Raw genomic sequence first — 26,952 nt, 5'->3', positions numbered from 1 at the left:
GAGAATGCTACAGCTACGACCAAGTTGAAGAACCGAGTCAAAACTGAGTAACTGCAGATGTCACAAGGTTTAGGATTGAATGAGTAACTTGCAAGCATAAGGCTGACCTGCTTCATGCACAAGGGATACAGAGCCCTGCTGAGGGCGGAGAGAGCTGGAAGCTGTATGGAGGCCCTGAGCTCTTGGGCTCTGTGGTCACACAACAATACAGAAACAAAGGTTAGAGCTCCAGAACTGAAGATTTAACAACCACCTCCAATACTGACTTGCAGCACTCTAAGTAAGCAGTGGGAAGTCAGTTTGCATCTCAGTATAAAAGAGTAATTTAGCTTCCTTGGCACTAAGTCTGTATTTCATATTTATATAACAATAATAAAATCTAACTTTCACTAAAGCAAAGTGGTTTTATGTAAACCGTATTAAACTGTTTTGTTTTAAATCAGTTTATACACACAGAACACGGGACAGCTTTAAAAACATACCTTACACTTACAGATGTTCAGAGAAGTCCATGAAAGTAAAACCTGAACAACACAAGGATGGTGCAGTATGTGGCACAATGGGCTCACTTTCTGGGATTTTAACAGTGCTCTGTACAGAAGTACTTCTTAGCAAGGTTAAAAAAAAAAGGGAAAACTAGGAATAATAAAAATCTAATGAAGGCCATTACAGCTTTACTGCCAGAGTACAAGCAGCCATTAAACTTGCCATGTAGGTGTTACACAGTCTTACAGTACAAGTAATAAGCTTCAGGTTTAAGATGAAGGACAAGATAGGTAGAACATCACTAAAGCATAAAATAATACAAGTAGGAGCTCGTGGTGCGAGGGGTAGTAGTCCTTTCCATGAAAGACAATTCACAGGAGGGAAAAAAGCAACTTCAAAAATGGTGTTTCACACTCTACAGCCATTAATTCACGATTAGTTAAATACAAAGCTCTACTTGTGTATTTAACAAAAACACTTCAAAGTTGACATTTCCTATAACTGGAGTTAATACAACATGTACAAGCTGGAGAGGAGTCAAGGTAAGTAGCTGAAACAATGGGTTTGAAATTTTAAGTGAGAACATTCAATTTGAATAGCGGGTAATTACATACATGTGACGAATATTTAAAAGTCAGGATCTTCCCAACACCAAGCTTTGTGATGTTTAATGTCTCTTCCCTTCCTCACCCAGTGAGCGTTAAGACTACTTAAAGCCGGAAGGAATCATCCTCTGGGAGCACCAGGAGGAGGCCGAGTGTGCTGTCAGTCACAGGCAGAAACATATAACTTACTTCAGTGCTTTCACTGGGCATTGAATGACGCCAGAAGAAGCAAGAGGATGGCAGGGACAGAGCCAGAGCTGGTGCCTGCAGAGTGAGACACTAAGGCTTGGCACTCTAGTTTCCTAGTCAGAAAGAGACCTGAGCCAGCCAAGGAGCATTGGCAATTAACCCAGCCACTGCCTAACTCAGATTTATTTGCAGCCATAGAAGTTAACTAATGCCTCTGCTCTATCTTTTAGCAGAATCTGAAAGATTTAAGAAAGAAAAAAACCCAACTTAGGTATCCTCCTTTTGTGTGGTATTTAGAATGCTTCAGTCAGAGGTATTCTGCACTCACAGGGAGATCTTTTCCAGGGCTTGATATCCAGATGTTATCACGGCGTAATACCACTGGGGTATTGCGAAGACCCGTAAACAGGAAAATTCAATTGCACTTTTTCTTCCTTTAAGAGAAAAACAACCACCTCCAACTACTGGTAGTACTTGAAGAAGCGTTGCTGGCTTTTGTAATAACAGCTAATCAGTTATTCAGTGAGAAAAAGTTAGGAAAATTGATCCCTACTTAAGCCAGAACAGAAGGAAGGTGAGAAAAATCAGCACATTCAAAAATAGCTTCTTATCCTCATAATATGTTGAAGAGCTGTCTACAGACAGACGAGGAAAAGTAACATCCTGTCCCTGTAAAGCATACTGCAACATCTCAGGGCTACAGGACAGAGAAAAGAAATTGGTGAGACACCTGCATCCAGACTGTCTGAAATAAACCTTGTGTTTGGCACCAGCTGGGGAGCTGGGTCTTTTGTTAGCATAGCAGAGTAGTTAGGCACTAGTTAGATACGTAAGAAGTATATCAAACATTAAAGTATTGTATTAAATATATGAAAGATTTGACTGGGGTCTACTTCTGTCCCTTTATTAGGTCAAAAGGTGAATGCAAGTGTGTCATAATAAGCCAATGTCCTGCAGCTTAATCACACACTGAATCAAAAATATAGAAAATAAATGATAATCCTATCTACTTACATAAAAAGGTGATTTTTGGAGTAAGTTTCCAGACTCGCACAAAATATGCAGAAAACTGCATACAATCAGTTTCCATAAGAACAGCAGTTTCTTGTAAAGGGGGGGAAGAGGGGCTCCAACCCGCTAGCCAGATCTACTTCAACAAAAGCCTTGGAAAAGTGACTGTTGAACACTGAGGGGCCCATCCTGCTACCACTAGAACAGAGAAACACCCACTGCTGTGAGGATGAAGCCTCAAAGAAAGCCTTTCTCCTTCCCCCACCCATCTTCACAAATCATTCTGTGCCAAGATACAGAAAAATCAGCTCTAGGGAATAACTGTGATTTAAAGGACTGTGATTCATACTGTGTCCAAAACTCGCTAAGAGTGGATCAGGCAAGGCTAAGAACTAAGATTCAGCTGTTAAAATCATAGTTCAGTTTTCTCATCTGCAGTCGTCCTCTTCCTGGCCCAAGCAAAGCACAACAGCTGGCCGAGGAGCTCTTCTGCGGCCACCTCACTTGACCCATCCTCCTCCCACTCACTTCACCATCACTTCCAGCAGCTCAAGCTCCTTCCCACCCCACCTTCTCTTTCTCCTGCTCTTCTGCCACCCAGCCTGCTACCCAGGACTCTGAAATGCAGATGAGAGGAACTACAATAGCACGGCAAGTGTAAACAGGTTAGTAGGCCTGCCACATCTTTATTGCTACAGGTCTGGCAAAAGGGCAGTCTCCGACCTTTGGTGGAGTTTGAGGCAAAAGGATAATAATGGTTAAGATAAAGGTGATGAACAGCAAAATTAGGAAAAGCAGTCAAAATATTTCAGGGCTCTCAGAAAAACCTGCATCTGGAAGGTACTGAAAAATTTTGCACGTGGATGGTAGGCTTGCCTCTGACCCTGAAGTAGTGCTGTGCAGTATGTGATGGTCCCGTTTGACCTACTGGCATGAATACAGTCATTTTCCTGCCCTTCGAAGCCTAAGGCTACTACACACAGCTACCATGACTTGTGGTTCAGTTCACAGAAGTCTCACAAATAGGGTCATTCCTTGTGCAATGTTTGATGGAGGTGAAGGTAAAGTGGTTTCTTGGTCAACAGTTGCAATTTCTTCCTTTTAAAGTCAGTGGGCTTTTTGTACCTGTAACCACAAGAAAGTGAGTTAATGCAAGTGCTAAAGGCTATGAGGAAGATGAAAGCATGCCAGGAAGCTCGTCCTGTCCAGATCCTATTACCATAATCTTTTAAATACAACAGATAAGACTGACTGGAACAATAACGAATGGATTTACAGGAAGAAACTCAAAAAAGCACCCCAGCTAGCACAGATTCAGTTCAGCACTCTTCCTACAGAAGAGTAGAGAATTGCAAGGTTCACTTCCTTTCTGAAAGAAAATCTCTCACTCAGTGTAACTTCACCTACACAATACTGTTAAAACTCACATCATAAGCACTGCAGAGTAACAGGCTGATCTGTTCAAAGTAGACAGAGAAAAACAAACAAGAAGCACTACTAATCACCTAACAAAGCTTTGAAATGCTCATAAAAATATATTTCAAATCAGTCTCAGATTTTCTTTACAGAAGTCCTCCGCCAGAAGATCATGGGAGTTCACATTAATTTCTTAAATACAGCTGATAGCAAAACAAAACTCTTCCCTGTAGATCTTGCTAACTTCACATAAAATTCAGTTACAAATACCAGCATTTCCACTGGAAATAGTCTCGTTTTTGAGAAGGGTCTCTAGCCATTTTGTTTGTCTAAAGCCTGTTATTTTCCCTTCTTTATTAAAATTAGAATATTCCTTATGTAACTCAGCGCAATGAGTTAACTAAACCTTCCATGATACAACAATCTACACACAGTTACTGAAGCATAGTTCATTTCCTCTGTAATCGTCAATAACTTACAGTTCTATAACAATTGCCCCAGGTTTAATTTCATCCATCTCCATGAAAGCAAAGCACTTGGTGCTAGTAAACCTTTTCTTAGGCTTGTAGTGTTTGAATTCAAAGAAAATAGCTGCACCTATAGTGGAAAATGGTAGAAGAAAAGTGTTAGCAATTATGGCCAACACTCATCAGAAAATTTATCTGCCATTAAGATGCTCTATGCACACTGGACGGGGTCATCTCCAACATTTCAGAGACTCCAAAGAGACACCGTGTTCTTACAATGTTCATCACACTCACAAGAGTTTGTATTCTTCACTCAGTGATTCATACCCAGGGAACTGTCCAACTACTGGGAAGGTCACAAAGAAACACAATACCCTCGTAGCAGAGCAGACTGCCGCATTTTATTTGGTTTCATTCATTCCTCCCCTGCTTTCAAATCATCACAATGACCAATTTGAAAATGACACAATGCAAAGGTGGGTTTTTTTTTTATCTCCATCTGGAACTTCAGCCCTGCAGCAGCAGCTCGGGCTCAGCCTGTTTATTAGATCAGGAGCAACTCAGTGTCTACATTTTCCAAGCTCCCCAACCCCATTTCTGCTTTCTGCTACTACATACCTTTTGTTAGTTTTTCAACATGTTTCTGAATCTCGATGTCCACATTAAAATGGACATACGTGTCCTCTTTCCTCAAAGCCACAGGAGTATCTTGCACAGGAGTCAGATCTATTCCATTCAAATCTGTGAGAAAGAAACAGAATGAGAATGGGAGAGGCACTGCCTGCAGTCCCTGCTTTGCTGCCCAGATGCAACATGCGTTATCTCTGCTGGATCTTCAGATGGGTGTGGGCTGGACTCCAGCTGCAAGCACAGCCACCACAGACAACATTTCTCACAAAGCTTCTGCTCCCAAAACTTGGGAGCATCTTGAGCATCAACATCTTGAGAAACAAAGAATGAATCCACAATCAGTAGAGCAGGTGATAGGCTCCTCCCACATACACTTTCTGTTCTACATCACAACCTCTCAGCTTGCAAGCAGAGCACCATGTTAACACAAAGCCTTGGTGGAAATGTGAGCCTAGAAATATGCAGTCTTTCTCAGCTCCAGAAAGGAAATGAAAGCTAGCTCTGAAGGCAAGCAACAGTTTTAACAATATGCAATAATTTAAGAAAGACAAACACTGAGGGAAAGGAACAACAAATCTCTGCTTTACGAATTCTTTTCCAGGATTTGATGTGAGAACCCTGTTAGTGCTGGTGTTTTCCTGTTGGCCAGGAGAAACTCAGCAGGAAAGAATGGAGTTTGATTAAACCACATCCATCCAGCCAGCCCCACCACTGAAGGTGCCTGTCCCTCAGCTTCCTGGCATTCTGGAGGGAAAGAAAGATCCAAAATGACTAGAGAAATGCATGCTTGAGAAATAGTCACATAAGCTAAAAATAATGCTGCGATGCTGTAAACACAAATTTACAGCATGTTTTTAAGACTCTTGCCTTTGTGTCATGCTTTAACTTCACCATTGAAAACCATCAGAGGAAGCAGGGTTAGATAAAGCTTTCTGCCTGTGTGTTTTGATAAGTAACATCTGAGAACATCCTAGGATTCGACTGACGTTCAGTACTGTGCCCCTTGTGCCTGCCAAAGAACTCAGCCAGGAGATGAAGCAGCCTGATCATACACCTAATAAGTACTTCAGCACTGCCTTTGGAATCTAATAGCACATCTAAAGGACAAACTCAAAGTCACTACCACAGCTGAGCAGAGGCTTTTGTCTCATAAAGAGAAATAATTTGCTTCCAATGATTGTAAAGACAAGCAGAAGTCAAACAGGGTGAGTTAGAGGAAAGCAATTCTGACTATAGTGGATTCCTGCTAACAGATGGGGAAGGGGCAGATGCTCCCGCTATGAGCATCATGAGACTCCAAATACCAAAAATCTCACTCTCAAGCATAAGCCATCAACCATGTTGTCATCTAAAACTGCTTATCTGCAGCTGACAGAGGCACTGAATCCTTCAGACTCACAAAAACTCTCCAAGATGGGGTAGTTAGCCCACCAGACCAGCTGAAATACTTTAGTGCCAAGGCTAAAATGTATTTTGTTTCACTTTCAACCATTCCTTCCCAACTTCTTATCATTCCTCTAAAAGCTCAAACCTTGGTAGGAAGATCTTTGCTTTAAAGAAATAATTGGTTTAATGACAGGGCAAGAATGGAGCCACTGAGCTGTGGTTTGCTGTCTCCAGGAAGCTCAGAAACCAGTAAGTGCTGGGGAGTACAAGGAATCCAAGCACTTGCACTTACAAGTCAGCTACAAAAGCTGAAATAGATAAGAGCAGCCTGCCAAGTCACTGTTACTCAGCTCGCAGCTCAGGGGCAGCACCCCTCAGTGCAGTGATTTGCCTCCCATTATCTGCTAAATACAGATTTTTCCCACCCTTGGATCAGCCTTAACACCACAACATATACACGTAAGAACAAACGCTGTTCCCTGCAGACAGAAAATAAAAATAAAAATCCATACAGCTTTCAGGAAATGCACGCTTTCTCCAAACTAGAAACGAGGAGCCAGGAACAGAAGTCATTACCCTTTACACTGACTGTGATGTAAGGATCAATGCACTGCCCAGCATCTTTCAGACCAATTTTCTCTATGTTGATGGTGAGTAACGTCATCCCGGGTTCAGATGGCAATCTGGGTAATAAAGTACCTGAAAAGAGTAAAGCACATTGTTAACCCTTTGAGTCATCTTCTAACAGAGCCCATGTGCATCCCACCACCTCTCATGGAGGAGGATGCTCTCCAATGGGAGTTCCAAACCCACAGATCTTAACCCAACAGCACACAGCACTACAGGAATGCGTGCACAGCCACGCATAATTTGACAGATTTCAAAGTCCACACCAAGAAATCCAGGGTCGCTTCAAGTCGAATGAATTCATAAAAAAACACTGATGTCCTAAGAACAGAGAAGAGCTTTGTTTAAAGCATTCCTTCTTGCTCTCATGCAGAGTAACTCATGCATGGAATTCCATTTATATAGTTTTCAAGGATTAAGTTTGGGAAGCTGGATTCAATCTGCAGCTGCAGGAAGTTCAGACACTTAATCAGGAGCACCCACCCCACTGAACATGACTTGGCTTCATGCTGAACACTTAAGCTGGGAAAACAAGGAAGAAAATGGCATTGTTGCAAATCCCGCTGGACGCAAGGGAACCAGAAGAGAGATTCTTAACGTTCTGAGTTCTATGGGTCTGTACCTATATCAAAGCATTAAAGGAGGAGTTCCTAGCACTGCATATCAAGTTCAGAATCAGGTAATTTTTGTCCACAGTGGGTGGCCATAATGTAAATAAATCCTTGTAGAGTGAAGGAAGACAACACATCTGACAGAAAACCCAAACTGTCCAAACCTGGTATCATCCGTGAGATTCCATAACCAACAACAGGCTAGGTTTCTTCATGCTGATTTTAAAGAGAATTGTCAGGCTTCAAGTCTGTCTCTAGTATTAGATGAATAAGCACGAAGACAGAAAATGCTTAGACTCATGAGCAAGTTTAAATTAAAGTCTCGGTTTTCTAATTAAAAAGAAATGTTATTCCAAGGCTTGAGATCTAAATAAAGTAATAATTTCCTTTGGCAAGTTCCAGCTGGGTTTTCCTTCATCCCTTTTTTCCTTTGATCTGCTTGAAGAGTTGGAAAACCGAGGCGTTTTTGTCATATTAGAGGGCTAACTTTAGAAGAGGGGGCAATGTGTTCTGCTGCAGAGCTACAGCGAGATTTCACGGGCATTCCCACACCCAGTCCTTCTTTCAGGGCAAGGAACAGCAGGGCCTGAATTCATATCTCTGTGACAGCACATCTGTACCTTCCTGTCTTGGCAGAGCCATGTCCCAGACATACAGTACACATGACAAGGTATCGTGACAGTATCCGACTCACACTTCTGAAGTAATGGGATGGGCTTCTGATCATAACATAAAGAATGTTTAAATTGAATTTATTAGAGAGCATCCATTTCTGTCAAGAAGCACACACACTCTAGCTCATCTTGCTGCTACCTCCTGAAGAGATGTTTGAAACCACTTTTTATTTCAATCTACAGGAACGTAGATCAAAACCTTTTCTCTCTTGGGCACAAAACTCTGGTCTGCCATCTTTTAGTTGCCTCCTAAAAGCAGCATGCCTTGCCAAGAGCTAAAAACAACTGTAACTTGATTTTCCCTATCCCTCTCTAAATGACAGTATAACCAACACACAAAAATCACCTATGAGATATATCAGACTCCAGTACTTAGTATAAACATTCTGGCTTTTGAAATGCTTTTCTGCTCTTGAAAAATGCTTTCCAGAATGTACAAAGTCATGGAGTTACAATGAACAGGAAAGCTGGGCTCACTTCCAGTAGGTAAGAGGATAGTGGACAGATGGTCCCTAAGGAGCAGGGTCTCACTACTGCCTCAGCTGAAGGACTAGTCACACCAGAGACTGGCTAAAGCAGCTGGCCATCCTGTCCCATACAAGCCACAATCATCCAGGTAGCTCTTTTACTGCAGTCACTTCACATCGGAGCCATGACCTGACAGTAGCTTAAGGGATAACATTACTGGGGCTGGCCATTGCAGTGCTATGGGCCCATGATCCTTTATCAGGCTCATACTGGGGCTTTTCATGGGAAAATATCAACTGCTTCCAACACAACTGAAAGGAGTCATTCTCAGAGATGGAGGAGAGCATCCACAAATGCGCTCTTAGTGTTCTCCCACAGCTGCGTATCAGATATACTGAAGTGAAGCAACCTAAAGGCTCACTGACACCAGGACAGGGGTGGTGCCCAGTCTCTCCAGCCCCAGTTCCCAATTCAGAGTCTCCTGCTGGGTTCACAACAGAAATAGGTCACAGAAGGATCTACTGCCAGCACAGCACTCTAGTGAAGGTAGTATAACCAGGAGAAAGGCAGATAGGAAACCTTCGCTGTTAAGTGGCTGCAAGTCATTGGTCAGATCATCTTCACACAGCCCAGAAGTGTAACTATATATGTACTTTTAATACAAGATTTCCCCTTCAAATGTGTATTCCACAAAAGAAAATCTAGCTGCTCCTACCTATGGCTACATTGCAAGTCAGCGTATCTTTAGTAGCACATTAAGACTTCTAGAGAGCTACATGTGACACCAAATAGGACTTTCTCTTTTTCTGGCGCTGAAGGGAAATGAAGATTAACACACTGACACCTAGTAATGTGACCATTACTCTTAACATTGTACTTTGAGCTTTGAAATTAAGAGCCGAATGATGAACATCACACTTACAGGACCATGATCAGAGAAATAACAGTATGTACTAAAATGTTCTCATATCTTCATCGGCTCCTGGGTTAGATGAATGGTGCAATGTGATAATGATGAAGCCATGCATGTAAAGACAGTTAGACAATACAATTATGCACTCCGGATTAAAGGCATACTGAAGCAGAGTGCAACACAGTTACAAGATCAAAGAATCATAGCGGTTGGAAGGGACCTTGGAGATCATCTGGTCCAACCCCTCAGCTAAAGCAGGTTCCCTACAGCAGGTTGCACAGGAAAGAGCCCAGAAAGGTTGCAAGTATCTTTGAGGGAGACAACCACTCTGAGAAGCCTGTTCCAGGGCTCTGTCACTCTCAAACTAGGGAAGTTTTTCCTCTGTTTGTATGGAACCTCCTGTGTTCCAATTTATGCCCACTGCCCCTTGATCTGTCACTGGGCACCACCACCAAACAGAGCCTGGCCCTATCCATATGACTCCCACCCATTAGATATTTAGAAGCTTTCCTATGATCCCCACTCAGTTTCCTCTCCTCCAGGCTGAACAGCCCCAGGTCTCTCAGCCTTTCCTCATTCAGGAAATGCTCCAGAGCCTCATCATGTTTGTGGCCCTGTGTTGGACTCTCTCTAGAAGTCCCCTGTCTTTCTTCAACTGAGAAGCCCAGAAATGGACATGAAGTACTCTAAATTCAACGTGGAAAGTCCACTTAAAAAGCTCACCTCAAAAGGCTGCAAACTGCATTTGCTTAAGCCTCTCTGCCCACAGAGAGAGCTACCAATTCACATCCAAACAGGTAAGAAACACCACACAAATTCAAGGGGAAAACAAGATCTGTGTTCCAGTTATACAGAACCATCTTAGGGGTTCAGATTAACATATGGGGAGGTTTAACTTCATGCAGAAGTTTCCAAAAAGTCAGATAGACCATAAAGTAGATGACAATGGAAAATGTCAATAAGAGGAGGAGGCGTGAGCAACTTCTCTAAAAGCACCATTTTACAAAGAAGTAATTCTATAAGAAAGTATAGACCCCAGTTCTCCTCTTTCTGAATTATTCTTAGAGAATAATTTAGCTGTAAACACAACCTTCTTACAGTCAGCTTAGATTCTTTCTTATGTACACGAACAGTCTCTCTGTCCACCGTATGCAGATAGCTCCAATGGCCTGCACAGAGAACTACAGTAATAGTTATGGCCTCATTGGTTTGCCAGCACACCAAGAGTTACTTACTCCAAGTCTCTCACTTCTTTCCCCAGCTTAAACCTTGAATAAACAGTGTGCTGAAAGGTATAAACAAAATAAACCCAGAAGTATCCCTCTTCCTTAAACTTGACATTTATCTAGTTACAAGGAGACGTCAAAGAACAGAATTTAATACTTAAACCACTCAGAAAAATCTAGAATTGAGTAGACTTACACAATCCAAAAGAAATTTGAGATTGATGTGTACCATACACACATACCCAGAGGAAGCTTAAATGAATCTTCTGATAGATGTTGTACTTAGAACAGACAGAATGTACCTTAATAAACAGATTTATCACAAATGGATAGCAAAGACCAAGACAGCAGTAAGTCAGCAATAGAATATCCCCATGTATTACAGCCTCTTTGTGTGCCTAGCATAAACAGCTACAGACTGTGCATATCTACACCACACAAGTAGCAGGGACTACATCCAGTAGCACACAGACTCAAATCCAAGGACAGAAACATGTTTTCTTCCTCAACAACAGCTAGTTATTACTCATACAATTATCGTTGCCGAAATATTGAAATTTCTCAGGTCTTTCAGACATAATTCCAGTTCTAGTTTCCCTATTTGTTACCTCCTTCTTGAAATAGGAAGTTTTCCAGTTTGCTCCAAAACTAGAAATTTGTTTCTTCTTCAAAGAAACTACATCAGGAAGGAAAGCAAATAAACCTCAAAGCCCTCTGTTGGAACATTTTATTCCTTTACTGCTAAACTCCCAAAAGTTGAGGTTGAAGGAACACCTCTAGAATCTGCAGGAATATCCATTTCTAAAATGCCTTTATGTGGACAAGGACTTCAGCTAGTACAGCCAAAGCTACCCCTCTTCTCCCTGAGATTGGCTTTGGTTCAAGCTGTTGTCTTACTAGATAATGCACTGGAGGACTAACCAGCAATACTTCTCACATCTCTAGCAAGATGTGATACTCCTTGAAGGGGCAAACACTGCCACAGGTTACATCTGAACGTGTTCAGAATGCTTCACATAATACCATTAAGAAGACACGTGGAATGACAATACTGAGTTTGAAGAAAGAACAAATTACTTGAGGTAGATGGCACCACCTTGCAGATCATGGGTACAACCGTTTTGCAACAGGACATTGTTTGCTGAGAAAAAAAGTCCACTGAACACCCTAACACCCTCGTGGTTTTCCAGTACAACACTAGAGTTTCCAATACAGTTTGCTGCTCTTCATCCAAACTTTTAAAATCAAGAAGGAGAACAGGGCTTCTCAGGGACAGAATTTACACACGCTGCACAGATAGGTAATGGAAAGGTGGTGTTCCAACCTGGAACTCTAGCAGGAAAAGAGTCTGGAGACCCTGCTCCAGCTCCTCCTTCCTCATCATCTTCCTCAAACTCCAAGTGTTCCTCTTCTCCTGGTGCTAATATCTTCCTGTAAGTACAAAAAAGATGACTGTGACCAAAGATCATTCATCCTCTGATTTTCAACTTGCACAGCAGCATCTGAGTATAAAAGCAGGAGCAACATTTTTCAATGTCATTTCACTTTTCTGATTAGCTACTACTGCAAAAAGCTTCCTCCTACATATAGCAGTCAAAAACCAGGAGATCTACAGAGATGTAGGACCTACCAACTACTGATTTTACCAACATTGTACTTTACTTTTAGCAGTAATTGGAAAGCTAGATTTCAAAACTTCTTTTTTTCCACCTGCTTACCCAATGCAAGGCAGCAAGTGGGCAGCTCTAAGAAATTCTCATGTCTCAGATGCACACCATACAGTGATGCAGTTCTCTTCTTACCTGAGTGGGACAGGTTGAACATCAAAGGGGAACTCCTTATTGTAAGTGAGGATATTCTTTAAGACTGCAGAGAAGGAAAAAAAAAAAACAAACAGTAAGAATCTATACCTGTAAAGAAGCATCTAACACGTTGCAGATTATAGTAAAAGAAAAAAAACCTGCCACACTCATAGTTTAAACATGGATAAAGTCCTGATGAAAGGCATATCACTACAACTTTCAGACCTGAGACTGTGACTGCAGAACTTCATCACCACATATTTATATAGGCGGGGGCGATAAACACAGCAACAATTACAGGCATCATAAGGAATAGTGACAGGTCCCCGGGTGATGGTACCTTAACTACTAGGAGTAGATATTTCCAGAAACATATAAACAAACATTTCATGATGGCTAAAAGGCCTAAAAAGAGAAGAAAGCTTTCAGAGACTGGGAATGAGGAACCCAGACCGGGCAGCCTTCCAGCACAGCTGAGGTTCAGGAAAAGAATTCTCTTACTCTCAGAGAGATGCATCATAGAAAGTGAAACTGTCCCTAACAGAAAAACCTCAATGAAGTAGAATCTCATATTGATCACGTGCATATTAAACAGAAGCAAAAAAACTGCAGTTGCTCTCCTCCCTTCTTCCAAAGTTTCATATGCATGAGATTTCTTCCTCTTCCCAGTAATATCTGTTTCTCCTCCAATGTGAATGAAGATCCCCTGAAAAAGCCTTTTTGCAAATAATCTCAGTTATCACTAGAGGGCATAAAGTACTACAGCGATACCAGCACTGTGAGAAAGAGGTGAACAGCCTTACAGCATCTGAAACCTTGACACAGCCTGAATGCAGAGTTAAGGATACACATTTCTGCCACATCAGCTGCATCTCCACATGTACAGGTTGGTATCAGCCCTGCTTATGACAGTTTATTCCTGGCAGTGTTAGTAACAAAAACGATACGCAGAATGCTTACATCAGAAATGTTTCTAGAAATATCACCCAAAATCTTTCACAGCGGAGCAGTTTTTAAACCACGTTTTTAAAATGCATTCAATTCTGTCTAATCACCAACAGTAAATAATTTCACTTATAAGTTATAATATCAGATTTATTGACCCCACACCATCAGGTAACTCTCACACCTCAGGAGGTCACCAAACCCCACTGGTTTTCAGCTAGAACATTTCCTGATCCACTTCATCTCATCTATGCACAAATGCCAGCACATGCACACAGCCCATCCACTCCTACAATGCATTATAACACCGATATAAACTCTCACAGGGAAAGTATTTCCATGTTTCAGTGTGTGAGCAATGATTTCACACAGCATAGACTCAAAACCACCATCTGCATGTATGGACCCTCCTGCAGCATTATCCCAGCACAAGAGATTCAGTGACAAATCCTATAAACAAACAAAACCAGTCAAGTTTCTCAGTGTGAAATGCAAGCAATAACAAGTAAAAGGAGTGAGAAATTGACAGCACAGGGAAAAAAAAAAGCCTGAATCTTAGGGCTCTGGTTATTTACAACAACATTCAAAATTTCCCATCCATTTCCACAGCTTCAGGTGCAAAAAGAATTAAAATAACCTAAATTTTCTTAACAGCTATTTTGATTTCACCCTAACATCACTTGGCCTAACAAAGGAAATGCTTATTTGCATTGCCTGTCTTTTTTTTTTTAGCCTTTTCTGGTGGGAAATAAGAGAAAATTGACAACAGACAAATTATACCGCATCATTGTGTATTTTATGAAATTGTCAGTGTTGGCCTGATTAATATTTACCCTATTCAAGATATACTCAAAAACCACAACAAAGACACAATTCAGACAGAAAGAGACCAGAACAATCTGAATCAGACAGCAACATCGAGAACATCAATGTTCAATTGTTGCTGCAGAAGCACTCATTCTCCTCCAAGGAAAATAACTCAGTGTCTTTGAAGACTGATGGTCACACACTCACCCCTCAGCTTCAATATAGTAATTTGTATGAAGTGTGGTTGAATGGGCTTCATGCTGCTGAACAGTGTTTTGACAGCTAGAAATCAATTCTCAGAAGAAGGGCAAAATAAGCAACAACAGTGCAATTGAAATTTGGGCTTTTTAGAAAAGCAGGCATCTAAAAGGAAGTTATAACCTTCAGTATTCACTTCCTTTGATTTGCAGAACAGAGTGATCAATTAAAACACAACTCCTCTCCAGTCGTTACCTAATGAAGCCTAAGATCTTCAATCACTAAACTACCACGGCACTTTAAATACTTTGTAAATAGACAGCAGGAGTATTTGTATGAAATAAATCCAAACCAGAGGATGCAGAGGCCAGACATGCAGCACGCAGAGCGAGAAAGACCTATAGTTTTAACACAGAGTTAAAGCCTTTCCTGAGCGTTTGGACTTCATAGACCTACCAGTCTCGTAACACAGCTCCATTAAAAGCATTTGGACTCTCTATTTTGGTGCTGACATTAGGAACCTCACTTCCACATCCTGCTTCCCACAATCTTTTCTGTAGGATGCTGTGCTACTTACTCAGAGAGCCATAATGCAGAGAAGTACAACTTACTCATAAGGTGGCAACACTGCCATCAGTTATCCCCAACATCTCCCCAAATGATACAGGTGTATAAAGAGCAAAATAAACCCTTCGCCCCTCCCCCATCATGAAAACACATCTTCCACATCTCCCGTTCCCCAAAAGTAACAGAAATGTTGGCATTGACGATGATATTGCTTAGATATGGAAGCTCTGATCAGAAAGATGCTTTGAGAATAAATCAGTCGGTGTTACCAAAAGGAATATGTAGCTGATAAGTAGGTAATTCCTACATGAAAAAGAAGGTCTTTTTCTGGATAGACCTATCAAAAAATGACCCAGGATCAGCTGGGAAAAAAGAACAGCACGCAGAACCATTCAAAGACTGACTCACATCCTTCACTTCGACTCTTAACTTTGTTAGCCTCACAACATCACTGTGGATAAGTGGCAAGTGATTGGCTACCATCTGCACAAGTTAAATATTTTCAGAGAAAAAACACATTCAATACTACAGGCAGGAAGTGTTGGAATTCTGTTCAAATAAGTTATGTGCAGGTAAATTTTCCAGCTGAATATATACTGCACTGCTGATAGCTTAAGTCACTACTCTGTGCAAAGTCAGCAGTATCCAAAGCATTACTTGAGAATAAAAAGCTAAATGCACCATCTGAAACGTTATAGGGCTACTACACTGCAGCGTCTGATGCACGGACTCAGATGTGAATGATCCAAATTGTTTATTACAAGTTCTCACATCACTTATATACCTTCACAAGCTTTCTTTTTCTAGCTTTCCCATCCACCCACCCCCTACAACTTTCCCATCCACGTTTACATGCCAACAGAGCATTCTACAAAACACTCTTCAACCATTCATGCAGGTGTTTATCCAATCAGAGCTGTGAGACTTCTTTCTCCTTCTACAGGTGTCTTTGGTTCTCATGCTGTTTATCTTGCTCCACAGCTGCTGCTCTGAACAGTCTTTCTTGTATTCCCACACTACAATTTGAAATTACCCACACTACATTCCTTAATACATATCAATTTTTGTCTACGTGGTAACAGATATTTGGAAGAACCAGTAGTTAATAGCACTGTCAAACCACACTGTGATCAGTAAGTATTCGTATTGCTGTTATATTTTTCACTGCAACTATGAATGTCACTTAAAATACAAAGATATTACTTACTTGGTTCCAACTTCTTCAGATCCTCAAGCTTAAATTCATCCTGTGATTGAGTGGACTAGGAAATAAAGAAAGAATTAATCTTGGATGCATCTTCCCCCTCAGACAAAGCTAATACATTTCAAAGTAAGCATGCAAGCTGTTCCCTTTGTTCAAGCACACTGCTACTTCAAAGCTATGTCTTAAAAGAAACAAAAATCTGCACAAATCTCCTTGACAGGAGGCGAGGTTCACAGATGAGGCAGAAAGTATGCCTCTTATTTATTGACAGAAAATGTACCCAACATAAGATAAAGAGATTTCAAGTAGCTCATTGAGCTTTCATTCCCATCACAAACAGGCACATTAGGACAGAGAGACTTGTTTCAATTCCCCACAGCCAAGTTGTACCAAAGCGAGATCACCTCTAAAACTGCAAAGCAATGCTCCAAAAAGAGCCCACACAGTTCAAGACATACTTGGAGCATTATGACACTGGCAGAAATTACAGAATGAGTTGACTAAACAACTCGGCTGACCTAAAGCTCACCACAGGGATTCTCATCTCTTTCTCCAACTGTGATGATACAGCTTCCTCATCTGGCTTGTAGCACATCTGCTTCTCTCAGTAAGCCTATTCACTTACTAACTCAGAAAACTTTTTTTTATTTTTTATTCTGAGTTAGTTCACAGTTTGGCAAGCGGAACCAGCGACTTCTGAGATGAGTGGCAGAGTTAGTGTAAGAAAAGTGCAAGTAAGGGGATTGACATTAGACATCCCCTTTTAGGTAGAGAATCAGGTCTTAACTATTGTGCCACTGCACTCACGGCATCTGTTAAGATTACCCATCATTTCAACATTTCCATAAGGCCTGATTACTGTCTTAGTTTTCTTGCACAAGTGTCAGTAGGGACCTGAGAAGACTGCAGAAGGACAGTAAAGCTGCTATAACCACACTGTCTGGAGAAGAGGTGATGACCATACTCATTAACTGCTCTATTCTCTGCTAAGAAATCATAACAAAACTGCAGCATATGAAACACTCTCTAAAGTGTGTAGGTGAGAGTTGCAATACCCTCTCACTAAGTTCTGAAATCCTGGAATTACTGCTGAAGAACCAACAGCAAGGAAGACTATTCTTGCAAGACATCCTCCCTTCAGTTCAGCAGCCTATCACATTTCTGTATCTTCAGTTCTGGAAAGTGATTTGACCTATGAAACCTTCCTACAAAGGAACAAACCCACCCTTATCACAAAAATCACTGTAACTCATAACAGATGCAACGCTGTTCAAACAGTCCAGGTAGGGTCAAAACAGAAAGACAGGAGAGCTAATCAAATAATTCTGACTGCTGCCTAGCATCTAGACTAGTCTGCTCAAACCTCACTCTCATTCTCAGCTCCAGAATGCCACAATGACTGAATTTTCAGTGTATTGAAAGCTCTCAGAGAGCTAAAGGCAGCACAATGGCACTGTTGCACTATTTACACCAACATGAAGCATCCAGAAGTGCTGCTATTAGTAACTTGATGCAAAAATTCCCTGTCACCACTCTTGATTGGGAAAGAGTTAATCAAATAACTCAAATTACCCAACCTACCAGTTCATCCCTCCCTACCTGCACTCTTTTTACTCAAGACACAGAATCACAGAATGGCCAGGGTTGAAAGGGACCTCAAGGATCATGAATCTCCAACCCCCTGACACAGGCAGGGCCACCAACCTCCACATTTAATACTAGACCAGGCTGCCCAGGGACCCATCCAACCTGGCCTTGAACACCTCCAGGGACGGGGCATCCACAGTCCTCCTTGCACTCCATTATGATCTATGAAGTGGGCAGTTTAGTGCAAGGGTGACTCCAAGGGTCTCCTTACCCTCATGCGCAGGTTAGGTAGACTAGCTCTGCAGGTTGCAAATGAGGCAAGCAACCAGAGATACAAAACCTGAAGTCAAATTCCAGTAAAAATGATAATACATTCTCATACAAGCAATGTATGCATACTCATACAAGCTCTTAGGGAGCTGCCTGGGGCATCACATTGACAACTTGGAAAGTCCAAGCATTCAAGGAGCTGTTGGACAGCTGTACCTGTGCGACCTGGTGTAGGGAACCTGCTTTGGCAGAGGGGTTGGTCTCGATAATCTCCAGAGGTCTCTTCCAACCCTTACAATTCTGTGATTCTGTGTTCATTCTGCTTCCAGAAGTTTTGGCTATGTCTGAAGACAGCATTAGGGTTGCCTACCACAAAGTATGAAATCACATGGGAAAGAGAACTGTACCTGTAAAGCTGCACTTCTCAGTTCCAAGCATGTTGCAATTTTAGCTATGGTTTTCTGAAAATAAAAATGTAAATAAGTAAGTATTGAAACTGCATTAAACCATGTTCTTATTTATATTAAAAACACGTGAATAATAGTTACAAAGATTTCAGATCTATTCCTCAGTATCAGATCATCCAGCATCAAAAGCTCTTCAATACACAAGCAAGATTTTCTCAAAGTGCAATAGATGAAAATGAAACACCTGCCATTTAACTTTTCTTCCACAGCTCATCAGCACAGATGGGGGTCACTCACTTAGCAGAAACTGTCATAATGCCTACCACATCATAAACTGTTTATAAACTCAACTATTCTGAAGTGATAGGAGAGAGCCAAAAAAAAAAAAAGGAAAATACCAAACAAACCAACATTTGTACCTTCTGAGAATGAGTGGTTTGCTCAATTTGCCCCTTTAAGGAGCCATGCTTACAGTTGCTTCAGCTTACAGCCTCAGCAGACCAAGTCAGCCCTTCTCAGACATCAGATGCTAGAACATCAGCACAGAAAAATTGTGGTCTATCCTCTTCTGAGAGTTTTGGAGGGAGATAAGGTACAAAGGTGGATTAAATTTCTATTTTTTCCTATTATAACTTCTGTAATTTGTTAATGCATTTAAAGTCTGAGAGAAGTGTGAAACAGATTTTATTTGATTCAAACCTGCCAGATGCCTAAAATATCCCCAAGCATAACTGCTAAGTAATTTGCCATTCTGATTTTAAAACACAGAAGGGAAGAGCTTCAAAACAGCCCTCCACTAGCAGCTGTACTTTTTAGGACAGCGCTACTAAAGCTTTTATGCCTCACAAAATAAGAAGCTGGGGAAGCAGCTACAGTTGTTTCTATTACTACCAGCTGAAAAACATCAAGAAGAATTCAGAATTGTGTAGTATGTCAAGTGGATGTACCTGCATGGTTTAATTTTATTGGTTTTGACCATCACAGGTTTGTTAATTAACCAAAATGTTTTAGTGCAGAAAAAGTCAAGTTTTATCTGCACAGTTCTCAGCTCTCTTGGACACGCAGCACATGCAGCAGTGCCTTGCTGCCCTGTATTATAATTCCCAAACTCAGCAGTACGTTTGCGTGCAACACGGCAGAATTAAAATATCATCATTTCCGTGAAGGTCCGTGTCACAGACTAGGTTCAGTCAACAAACTTCTATATTATTAAATCATGTTACTTAACAGAGATTCACAGCTGCTTCTCCAGCATGGAGAAAGACATTTCTGAATTGGGAAGGAGCACACACAATCCTGGGTTAATTTTAATACATTCAGTCCCACATTCAGGTTCTACAGATTTACATACAGTCAGACTGGGTGAGAGGAGACCAAGTACTGCTACTGAAGCAGATTCTGCTCCCCAGGGAAAGAACACAAGACAGCTGCTGAGTAACATATGGAATTCCTTTTTATAAGAGAACACTGGAAAGATATGTTTGCATGGGCAGAATCTCAAAGAAGAGAAAGGTGTGAAATAAAGGATAAAAGACAGGAATGCACAGATTCCCCAAGGAAAGGAAATCTCTGAGCAAAGAGCATGCCAGTTCCACGTTAGATCGAACGTCCTTCAACTGCACCAGAAAAAGAGCTACAGGTGAGTTTGCAGGGTGCCGGCTCACGGTCTCCACTATGGAATCAAAACTTGTGAATGGATTTTCACATGGCTCTTTTCACTGTCTTGTGCACAGAGCATGAAGCTCACACCATAAATCGGGTCTCAAGAAACATTACTCATCTCCTGTCTCCTACGTTAACTCACTGAGAAGCTCAGCAACACCACCGTTCCCAATCCTGCAGATACTTAACTCTGTGTTCTTAACATTGCCTGAATCGGAGATCTCATAACAGGACAAACAGCTATAAAATGCATGCCCTCTGGCACCTGGGGGCTGAAGGGCAATAACGCCCCTAGAAACAGATTAATTGAAGAGAGTTTGGAATTCTTAAAATAGTAAAGAATAGGTTTTATATGGAATCTATTGAAACATGGCAAGCTCCCAGCAGGCATTATTCATAACTATTTTTTTAAGGGACCACACCCAACCCAAAAGTTAAAAATGCAGCTAAACACTGCTATCATTTTCAGCTGCAGCTATCCCATGCAAAGACTCATTTTTGCAGCAGGGAAAACATTCTGCATCTCATTAAAAAGACTGAAGTAGTTATTAATTTTGCTTGTTTAAAGTCTTGAAGATTCAGTTTTATGTAAACTAGTGATCAGAAAGGGAATAAAGTCAGTTGATCTCGTAGTCAAGGTTTCTTCAGTGCAGTTGTGTGAGTAATGACTGTGCTAACTGTAAAGCAGTCAAAGATGTTTGCATAAATACAGAGCCAGAGCAGAGTTTGGCTTTAAAGAGAAGCCTAGGCTGTTAGGAGACCACTAGTTTAATGAATCATGCTATGACTGTGCAACAGTGCTCTTACTGCAGCAAGTTACCACTGTGCAAAAAGCATGGTTTTCCAGAACTGCAGTAAAAAAGGCACATGAGAAACAACAATTGAGGTCAGGAAAGGGCTTTAAAGGTCAAATTTACTGCGTAGAGAACTGAGAGAGTAGCCATAGCTGGAGGAAAACTGACAGTTACAGCCAAATCCAACTGGATCAACTCAGCGAAACGTAGCGGTTGATCATGAATGAAGACAGAACTTTAGAGTACAAAGGTAAAAGATAACAGCAGAAAGCAGATGTTAAGAGTGAGGTCAGCCCACCAGACAATAGCTGATAATATCCAACATTCACAGTTTCTAAGTAACAAAACTGCTGCACAGCCTCCTTAAGACTGTTGCAGAGCAATTAGATTTAAACTTTTGAGTTTGCAACAAAATTCATAATTGTTAATGAGGGTTCCAGCACCATCAGTTTTGCAAGTCAAGACAGAGCCTTTTCTAAGTACTGAAACTCCAGAATGACATGTAGCAGTAGATGGAAGACAGAAAATCCAGGGAACTGCAAATTATGGAGACTGGTTTTTCCTATCAAATGAAGATGCATGAAGTCCTTCAGAACGCACTCCAGATCTCTAGCAAAAAGGCAAGATGTATGAATACTGAAATATCTGAATTCTTACCTAAATGTATATGTTTATTAGAAGGTAAATGATAGCTGCTCACACTACATCTATGTGAAACAAATTGGTAGTATCTATGAAGTGTTGTTTGACTACAGGATTGCACAATTATATTAGCAAGTGACACACCATCAATTATACGATTTGGCCACGTCTGGACAGTAACACTACCTGTGATGCATGAAATAAACCCAAACATGTTAAGTTTATACATACAGACAATATCAAGAATTTTAACATAGCAATGTCCCTTCCTTGTAGTTGCAAAGCCAGGAGTTCCAGTAGTTCTTCCTTGCTACAGAGGAATCACTGCTGAAATCCATCCACTCCACATGGTATGTCAAGTAAAAAACAGTGACAATCTCACGGTAATTCTCAGTACTACTTCTGGTCCTTTAGAAAACAGCTCAGCGTAAATCCAGGCAAAGACTGGAACAAGGGCAGACCGAGCAACTGGAAATCATAATTAGTTTCACAAACTTGCCTTCTCCAGACATGAAATTCTAGGCATAGTCTGGCCCGTGACATCAGATATGTAAACTGAAGCAAACAAATATGAATTCAGATAAACAAAGAAGAGGTCCTTACATAACAAATAGTAACTAGAAAATACAAGAAATTAGGGAATGAGTAACTTTCCAGACCTGAGATGAAAGAGCAGGGCCAATGCCTTGGCAGGAACTTATTTCAGTAAAACTAGCTGGTCAACTGTGGACATTTTAGAGAGGTAGCAAGAGAGAAGGTATACTTCCTGTTAACTAAATTGACTGAAAACCCAGAATTGTGCTTAACTCTATTCCTATATGCTGAGTGAACAATAGTAGCGATGATAGTAATTTGTCATGATCACTGGATTATACTTGCCAAGCTTCTGAAGAAATAGGGAACACCAGAGGAGTAAGTAGTTGTCAGACTAAAAGATCTTAGCAGCACAGAAGCTTGAATTTTGTAGAAAGTGACAGGACTACCATTTTTTGCTGTGACTAGCATTATTCATGAGAGATGGGGCTAAGATGTTCCCTTAATATATGAATGTAGTTGTGCAACTCGCATCTGAGGTCAGTTATCACCACTTGCTGAACCTCCCAGGCCTTTCCTCATATCTGACCTCGCTTACTTCCCCCATCAGGACAGAAGTACTTTCCCCAAAACTCAGGGAATACCTGCAAGCAAAGCGCTGTGTTATTATGGTTCTTATGCTCTCAGGAGATGGTGCCTCCAAAGTGGCACTAACAGCTTCTCTTTGCTAAAATAACCATATTTTCCAAAAGTCTCCATAGAGGAGAAACATGCAGTAAAGATGATAATAGCTGAGAAATACAGAGAAAAATTTTAGAAAGGGGTAGAGAGCAAAGCAATGAATGAGTAAACATCTGCCCAATGTTAATAAGGATCCTCCAGTTCAGGAAAGGTGGCCCCAACACTTCTCCTAGATTCTGACTCAGTTTAAGACTATCACGAGCCTTACCCTCTTCTTCACAAAAAGGCAATAGAAAAGGGAAGGCCAGTTCTTGGCTCTTTTTGATGGTATACATCAAGAAAACATTTACAGACCACTGTCAGACTGCATGTAGAGGTGTATTTCCTAGTGATAAATGATTGAGTTCATCTCCAATTTCTGTAGCCAGAGCTTGTTTTGAGGACTGACATTAACAAACACAGACCTCATTACTCTAGCACCCTTTTAGCATACATAGGATTCTAGGCTAGGAAATGTCACTGCTGCTCAAACAAGGGACCTCACAATTTACAAGTCTGGAAATACAGATTCTCTCTAATATAGTATTCCTACGAAAAATGTGGCCTTATACATGGTACTAAAGATTGGCAAGACCTCATATCCCAGATTTCCTTGTATTCTGCTGAAGATACTTGCGTGTGTTAGACCTCAACTAGCACATTCCTCCTAAAACCTGTCATAGAATGACAACTATATGATACTCAGACAAAAAACAGCCTTTTCAGCTGAGAGAAGGGAGGAAAGAGTAGACAGCTCAATATTTTGAAAGATTATAAGTAAATAACATTGAGACTAGTAATGAATATGCAGCTAGGATCCTTCCCAGTCAGGCATTACACGTTTGGCTAAGATCCTCCACACACTCTCGACATCTACAGCTCAAGACATTTTGCATTCAGTCTTCATAATATAAATCCTGTTAATGTTGTATAAGCAAGTTATCAAAAGGTCACCCAGAAAAAAAAACACCCAGATTATGAGAGACTCTGACCAGCATGTGAGACATTAGACATTCAATATTACACAGTGGAGCATCTGTCACATCTAATGACAGTAGCAGTTTCAGCCACACTGGGTTCTGCTTCTGTTATTGCATATTAAGAGTGGAAAACAGGTATCATAAAGCTCAGGTCTGCCAGACACAAAAACAACATCTGTGAGACAAGTTCCTTGACTACACCAACAGCAACGCTTACCTTTTGATCTTCTGTGAATTCTGAGTTGTTGTGCTGAGACTGTGCTTCTTTTTGAAGATGTCTTGCTAATCTAGAGGAGAAGGGGAGAGAATTGTACAGTGAGAGGACAACACAGAATCCCATCACCATTTTCACAGTCTACAGAAAACATGCCACAGGCTGCTGCTCCAAGCAGTTTCTTTTTCACAAAGATTTCAATAGCCACAGTAGGCCATGCCAAATAAAAACAAACAGAAAACAAAGTATTATGCAGGAAAACTACTTATAGTGCGTCAAAACAGGTATGAAGATGCTTCTAGCCAACAGCTCCTTCTATAAGCACTGACCTTTTTTCTTTCCCCATCCATTTTTTTTAAATTAAACTATCATAAATTATACTGCCTGTGAAAAGGACCCACTGAGATACAAGTGCTATGTTTCTCATGGAGAATCTGATTGCCAGGAGGAGCGGGTGCAGGCAGAGGAGCAGCAGGTAGCCCAGGCAATGGCCACATGCTTTCCCAATGAGGGAGATGGGGACATTGTGGCTGAGGCTCCCAGGGTGCAGCAGTTCCCATTTGCGCCTGTCAGCATCATACGCAGAGCTGCAGCTCCACCCATTACCACCACAGAGACCAGTGTCAAGGCGTTTGGGAAGTAACAGCAAGCAAACAGCTCATGAAAGCGAAAGGAAGCTAGAGGGAATCTATGGGAAGAGTTACAGTTTCTGTCTAGGGAGGAAGAAGAAAATTAAACAGGCGAAACTGTGCAATTGGAAACTGCAATTGTTGCCATTCTCTGTGAATATATACATACATTTAGTGGCAGTGGAGAGAGGGATTGAGGGGAAAACCTAAGACAACAGCACTGTGGACATCTCAACACACTCCCACTGGGAATCTCTTTGTAATTTTGTGCTCTTAAAGAAACTCAGCTTCTTGCCATGAGTGTACAGGCACTAACCTGCTTTTTTCTGAGGGAGTGAAAACAGACACAATCACAGTCAAAGCCTGTGAAAGGAACAAGCTGAGAACTCAAATGTTCCTTTGCTCATCCTAAAATAAGCACTATTAAAAAGACACAAGAATTGAAGCCACTGTAGCTATCTGATATAAGCAGCAAAGAACCAACAGAACGGTATGAGATAACGACACAGCTTGGTTACAACATCCTCCTTTGTGATGGAAGAAAATGGAGGCAGAGGAAAGTCAAAAAGCAGAGGCACTTGAACCTGAACATATGGTCACCTCTTCCTCAGTGGTACAGCACAAGTGATAAACAGAAAGCTGTGTACATACATCACTTGGGCATTTAAAAAACAATTTCAGAAAATAAATAATCATAGCAGCAATACACCACCCACAACAGACAACATCTTAGCAATAACACCTCTGTGAGCATCAGCGACAATGCTCTTTGCATTTGTTGTTAATGAAAAACCACCAACAAAAAGCACTCTAAATCAAATAAGTGCATCTGGTGTCCCCCTGATGCTTGTGCAAGGTTGGACCAGGCCAAGTCCTACAGGTGGTGATGCCCAATGTGGGAAGTGCTGCTGGTGGCCGAGGCTCACACATGGCCACGCACCTGAATGAGTAAGGGTCAATCTCAGCACCAAACTTCTAGGAGCAACACAAAGACCTGAGCAGACGTAGGCCCCCTGGACAAGGGAGGCAAGCAGTTCAGCCAGGAGCCATTCAAGTTCTGATTTGAACTCAGCCTAAAAAGATCTTTCTCAGTGTAAGCAAGATCATCATAGTTTATCACAATTCTTCCTACACTGATCTGTACAGACCTGGCCAATTGCTAAAAGCATCCAGCCAGCCGCACCAGCGTGATCAAACTCCCATTTAAAAAAAAACAGCAAGTAGCATAAAGCCACAATGGGATGTTTCTCCAGAGCTAGAGGCTGGTATCTCACCCTATGCTTCTTAACTGTAGCCTCTATCCTAGGGATCAAAGTGTTGTTGGTCTATCTGCTACACTGAAGAGAAGTGGATACACAGACCGAAAAGGTTCTGCTCCTCCCCAGGAAATCCCTGTCAATCTTTGATCTTCTCCCTCCTGGGGCCACAGAGTTCATCTGCCGACTGCTCCTCAGAAACTCAGTGCTAAAGCTTCCAAGGGCAGCTCACAACGCTGCTACCCAGAGGAGCTTTCTTATAAATATATCATGCTGCTACAAAGTTGGAATAAAGCACAGGCACCAAGAGCACCTCAGTTCTTAACAGGCATAACAGAAAGGGAATGAAAATCATGCCTCAGCACTTCCCTTGGTCCAGCTGCAATGATCAAGTGAACTTACATCTCAGCAAAGCAAGCTCTGAAGGAGAAGCCTGAGGACTTTCTGTTCTGAGGGGAATTCCTTGAAGGAAACTGACCCCTAATACTGCCAAAGGGGGGTTGCAGCGTTAGGGTCACAGCACACTCCTCATGAATGTATATGTAAGGTCACTTATTGAAACGCCTTTCCATCCCCGTGCCAAGGTGTGTAGTAAGTAACAGTTTCCCCTGAGCTGCAACCCAGCAGCAAGCAGCAGATAACTGAGCACACACCGTCCTACCCGCTGAGGGACCGTGTTGAGGAGACGAGCACGTCACCATACAGCGCCCACCCGGGAACGGCACTCAGCTGGGAGACAGGGCAGTTGCACCCCCGGCCCCGAGCAGCCGTAGAAGACCTCTCGGACGGTGCCCCTTCGGCTAATACTCTACCGAGGGAGAACTCTCGGGACTTCTTCCAGACGCCCACCGCGAGAACCTGAGCCTGGAGCGCTCAGCTCGCACGCATCGCGCTCAGCCCACAGCTCCCAGCCGCTCGCTCAGGTTCCCGCCAGCACTCAGCGGACACCACAGCGTGCGCCCACCCGCCCAGTCGGACCCCGCGGTGCTGCCCCGCGCTCTGAATCACCCGCACCCGGGGGGCTT

The 26,952-nt window shown here is 41.8% G+C and overlaps 1 protein-coding gene across 1 annotated transcript; it reads right to left on the bottom strand.

The window, feature by feature from the left end:
* Window positions 1-646: 646 nt before the first annotated feature.
* AIDA (axin interactor, dorsalization associated) lies at window positions 647-24,189 on the bottom strand. Its single transcript, XM_010706676.3, has 9 exons — window positions 24,046-24,189; window positions 18,497-18,550; window positions 16,236-16,290; window positions 12,512-12,575; window positions 12,034-12,140; window positions 6,767-6,889; window positions 4,793-4,915; window positions 4,187-4,304; window positions 647-3,416 (listed from the first exon to the last, which is right to left on the bottom strand). The coding sequence occupies exons 1-9, from the start codon at window positions 24,172-24,174 to the stop codon at window positions 3,320-3,322; spliced, it is 870 nt and encodes a 289-aa protein (XP_010704978.1). The 5' UTR covers window positions 24,175-24,189; the 3' UTR covers window positions 647-3,319.
* Between the last annotated feature and the right edge of the window lie 2,763 nt (window positions 24,190-26,952).

Source organism: Meleagris gallopavo, chromosome 2, assembly GCF_000146605.3.
Source record: "Meleagris gallopavo isolate NT-WF06-2002-E0010 breed Aviagen turkey brand Nicholas breeding stock chromosome 2, Turkey_5.1, whole genome shotgun sequence".
Taxonomy (NCBI): Eukaryota; Metazoa; Chordata; class Aves; order Galliformes; family Phasianidae; genus Meleagris; species Meleagris gallopavo.
The sequence above is the reverse complement of the archived record's forward strand: the minus strand, read 5'-3'. Positions and strand labels throughout refer to the sequence as shown.